This window comes from Trichechus manatus, unplaced genomic scaffold, assembly GCF_000243295.1.
Source record: "Trichechus manatus latirostris isolate Lorelei unplaced genomic scaffold, TriManLat1.0 scaffold00038, whole genome shotgun sequence".
Classification (NCBI taxonomy): Eukaryota; Metazoa; Chordata; class Mammalia; order Sirenia; family Trichechidae; genus Trichechus; species Trichechus manatus.
The window spans coordinates 7225704-7230134 of NW_004443974.1; the positions used below are offsets into that span (position 1 = coordinate 7225704).

The 4431-nt window shown below is 45.0% G+C and overlaps 1 protein-coding gene across 1 annotated transcript; it reads left to right on the forward strand.

The window, feature by feature from the left end:
- The first annotated feature begins 1104 nt into the window (after positions 1-1104).
- On the forward strand, positions 1105-2489 carry LOC101356038 (olfactory receptor 1K1). The gene has a single exon (XM_004375638.3). It carries the CDS (start codon positions 1504-1506, stop codon positions 2452-2454), a length of 951 nt encoding a protein of 316 aa, XP_004375695.1. The 5' UTR covers positions 1105-1503; the 3' UTR covers positions 2455-2489.
- Positions 2490-4431: the final 1942 nt, after the last annotated feature.

The window sequence follows — 4431 nt, forward strand, 5'->3', positions numbered from 1 at the left end:
GGTATCACTGTGGGGGGACAGTGTGTATGTGGATGTGCCCCTCTAGAATAGGGCATCTCTGCTGTGATCCATCACGAGCCTATGTGAGTGTAGCCATGTGTGAGAAGGTGTGAGGCCATGGGACCCTGAGACTGTGTATGAGGATGTGAATGTGTGATCAGTGATGTGATTAGGTATGACTGGGTGTGCATGAACGGGCACCTTACCGCAGAGTAGGTGGTCAATGAAAGCATGAATGTGCATGATGGTCACAGTAGCTGTGCATGGTGGTATATGCCTCCATGAACAGGAGTATGTGAATGACTGTCACCCTCTGGCCTCCGTGCAATGTGTGATTGCATTTGATCGTGTGTTTCTGTGCACAATTATCTAGGTCTGTAGTCTCTGTGGTGATGCTCGTCTGTGTGCCTACTTAAGTGTGAATGCATGTGCTAGGTCCACATTTCTGTATATGATTGATCATGCCTATGTATTTTCAGGGACTAGCTTGAGCAGCACACATCTGCATGCCTGCACTTTTGTGTTTGTGACTATATATGAGGGTCTCTGCAAACGGTGCAGTAAGTTTGAATGTTTATTGGGACTAACTTAGACATGAGTTTAAGAACTGGTTCAGTTTCCAAAAGCAATTTTATAAACAGGTTTTCCACCTCTACTGTACCCACTCATCCTTCTGCTCCTGGAAGGTGGGACATGATGGGAGTCAGAGCAAAGATGCTCCACAGGGAGCAAAAGCCAAGAGATTCTTCTTAACCAGTTGAGGAAAGAAAGGAAAACACTAGGGTAGGAAGGTCCTTCACTTGACTTTTTAATTCTTTTTAATAAAGAACGACAAAGAAAGAAATTAGAGGGCCATTCCCCTGCAGGGACAGTCTCAGCATAGTCCACAGCAAAGCTCCTAAGCCTGTTCCCTAAAATCCCTTCCCTTTTAAAACGCCCTCTTAGAGCATTGTCCAAGATTTCTGCAATGGGATTCATACAGGAAAAAATGGAGGCAATGAAACAATTTGTCTCTGTCCTATGAGTTAAGTCTCTGTGCCTTTGGCAGGTGTGTCTGCCTATTCACATGAGTTTCTGACAAAGGGGTGTGCATTTGCTTGGTGCTCAGTAAGTGTTTGATTTCATGAGAAAAGGTTTCCAGAGATAATGGGAATCATCCAGATTCTTTTGTTCTGTTTTTAAGTTTGTTTGTTTTTTGCTTAAAATCACAAAGTATCAAACTTGGAAATGACCTTGAAGATCACCTAGATCAACCTCCTTATTTTATAGATGGGGAACCTAAGACCCAGAGAGGATAAAGGTTCCGAGAGGTGAACTGGCTCCCCTACAGTGCAGAGCCAGTATTTAAATCCAGGTCTGTCTGACTTCAAACCTACGATTTTTTTCATAGCCAAGAAGCCTTGAGCAATGTAGTTGCCCCTCACCTTTGTCCTTAGACACTGGGGAGATGATCCATCAGTAGAAAGGAATACCCTGGGGTTCCAGGCAAAGAACCACCTGGCCATGGATGCTGCCAACGAGTCTTCAGAGGGAGCCCCATTCATCCTATTGGGACTGACGACAAGTCCTGGACAGCAGCGGCCCCTCTTTATGCTGTTCTTGGTCTTGTATGTGGCAGGCCTCCTGGGAAATGGACTCATTGTGGCCACCATCAGGGCCAGTCCAGCCCTTCATGCACCCATGTACTTCCTGCTGGCCCATCTGTCCTTTGCTGACCTCTGTTTTACCTCTGTTACTGTGCCCAAGATGTTGGCCGACTTGTTGGCCCATGACCACTCCATCTCCTTCGCTGGTTGCCTGAACCAAATGTACTTCTTCTTTGCCCTGGGTGTAACTGATAGCTGCCTCCTGGCTGTCATGGCCTATGACCGCTATGTGGCCATCCGGCACCCCTTCCACTATGCCACGAGGATGTCCTGGACCATGTGCACAGCCCTGGTGGGGACTGCATGGCTGGTATCACATGTCCACTCTCTCCTGCATATCCTGCTCATGGCCCGCCTGTCCTTTTGTGCCTCCCACCAAGTGCCCCACTTCTTCTGTGACCACCAGCCTCTCTTAAGGCTCTCATGCTCCGATACCCGCCACATCCAATTGCTTATCTTCACTGAGGGTGCTGCAGTGGTGGTCACTCCTTTCTTGCTCATTCTTGCCTCTTATGTGGCCATTGCAGCTGCTATCATCTGTCTGCCCTCAGCCTCTGGGAGGCTCCGGGCTATGTCTACCTGTGGCTCTCACCTGGCTGTGGTAGGCCTCTTCTATGGGACAGTCATTGCAGTCTATTTCCAGCCCACATCACAATACGAGGCACAGCAGGGTCGCGTGGCCACCATCATGTACACTGTAGTCACACCCATGCTGAACCCTGCCATCTACAACCTTTGGAATCACGATGTACAGGGGGCACTCCGAGCCCTTTTCCCTAGGCAAAGGATCTCGGCTAGTGACTTCTGAGAGCTGGACTCCATCAAGGACAGACTGTATCATCCACAGTGATAATTCATGAATGTAATCAGCTGGTCTGTGCTTTTTTAAAAAAAAATCATATTAACAGTTATCATTTTCTGAACATCGAATATGAAGCAGAAGCTTGCCTGATCTTATTTTATTCTTACAACAACCTTTGAAGCAGACAGTATGATCCTGTTTTTCAGAAGAGGAAACTGGGGCTTAAAGACAAGTGGCTTTCTCAAGTTCACACAATTCTTAGATGGCAAGGCTGGGCCTTTTCTGCCACATCATGTCTTCTTCTAACAGTCCATTTCAGGCATTTAGATTAGTTTACCATTTTCTAAGGACTTAAGGAGGAGTCCCTGGGTAGTGCAAATGGTTAAAGCACTCAACTAGTAGCAAGGTTGGCTGTACAAACCTATCCAGAGGTACCTTGGAAGACTTGCTTGGTGATCTACTTCTGAAAAGTCACAGCCTTGAAAACCCTATAGAGTAGTTCTACTCTGTACATGTGGGGTGGCCATGAGTTGGAATCGACTTGATGGCAACTAACAACAACAAAGACTTAAGGAAGAAAAGCCTGGTGATCTACTTCTGAAAATTAGCCAGTGAAAACTCTATGGATCACAACGGTTTGATCCTGGCGGCACTTCATTCCGTTGTGTATGGGGTCGCCATAAGTCAGAGGCCAACTGGATGGAAGCCAACAACAACGATTAAGGACTTAGAGCTATATGGGAAGGTGTGTATTTCCAGGACTTGCATTGTGAGGACCAGCACTTGATTTCCCATCACTTTGCCATGCGTTCTCAAATAAATTAATGTTTACTCCTCAGCTGTCTGGGACAGGAATAAAAGTTCACACATCCATGCATGAAGGGCTGATTCTTCACAGAACACAGACCCTGGGACTTTGGAGGTACTCTGGACACCTGAGATGAATAAATGATTATATTTTTATACTAACAATCATTTAGAAGCAGTCCATTTTTCTTATTGTTTGTTCTTGTATTTGTTTGTTATGATGACACCTGGCATTCTGTGTTAGGAGCATGTCATGGACATGCACAGTTTTAAAAAATAGGAAAGCAGAGAAAAGGGGAGAGGGCATACACATTAGAGGCAGATGGAAGAGGTATTTTATAAGTTCTCATATACCAGTACTTCCCTTTTTCTACCCACAAAAAGCATGGGTATTCTGATTGTTATTTTATGAATGAAGAAACTGAGGCTCAAAGTTCAACAGCTAATTGGTAGCAGAGCCAGAACAAGCCCTTATGCTACTCAGAGTGCTCAGATGCATTTTAACTGGGTCTCACAGAATCCAGCCCCCAGGTTTTGGGGTCTCAGTGGAAGGACTTCCAGGCAGAAGTCTCAGATTGGGGCAGGTTTTGGGGCCTGAAATGCCCTCATGGTGTGCCTGAGTTTTTACCAAACAAGTTTGTGAGGTGGGAATTTTTATATCCATGTTTCTCATCAAGAAATCCGCATCCTGCCTACCTTCAGAGACAGGGAAGCTGCAGCAGTACTAAACCTGGCTCACCAAGGGGCTTCCAGCTCCCACAAAAAGCCTGCCACTGCCTGGTCCCAGAACTGCTGAATTATGCTCATTTTTAGATCTAAAAAGGACCTAAAGAATGTGTAGCACTATGAACCACCTCACCTAGAAAAAATAATTTCACTTGAAGAAAAGAATTTCAGAGTGTGTCTCTACAGCCTCCTTTCTAATGTAATCTTTATGCATTATAGAGTCAGGTAGCCTTCATTTCTCAAAAAGGTATCATAACTGGAGAGATCTTGGTAGTGAAAGAAACTCAGATCATAGATGGTGAATTGAGTATTCCTTCTAAGAGTATGAAGAAAATTTCTATAATTTAAGTCTTCTTTCATGCAAGGGCATCCACAAGAAAAAAAGCAGCAATTAAAGATGAAAAAGAAAAACACAATGCCTCTTTCTCAATGCAGAAATGACTGCTTTAA

What these genes read in the sequence shown, in the direction of transcription:
- LOC101356038 (XM_004375638.3), top strand. Translation starts at nt 1,504, where the DNA reads ATGGATGCTGCCAACGAGTCTTCAGAGGGAGCCCCATTCATCCTATTG.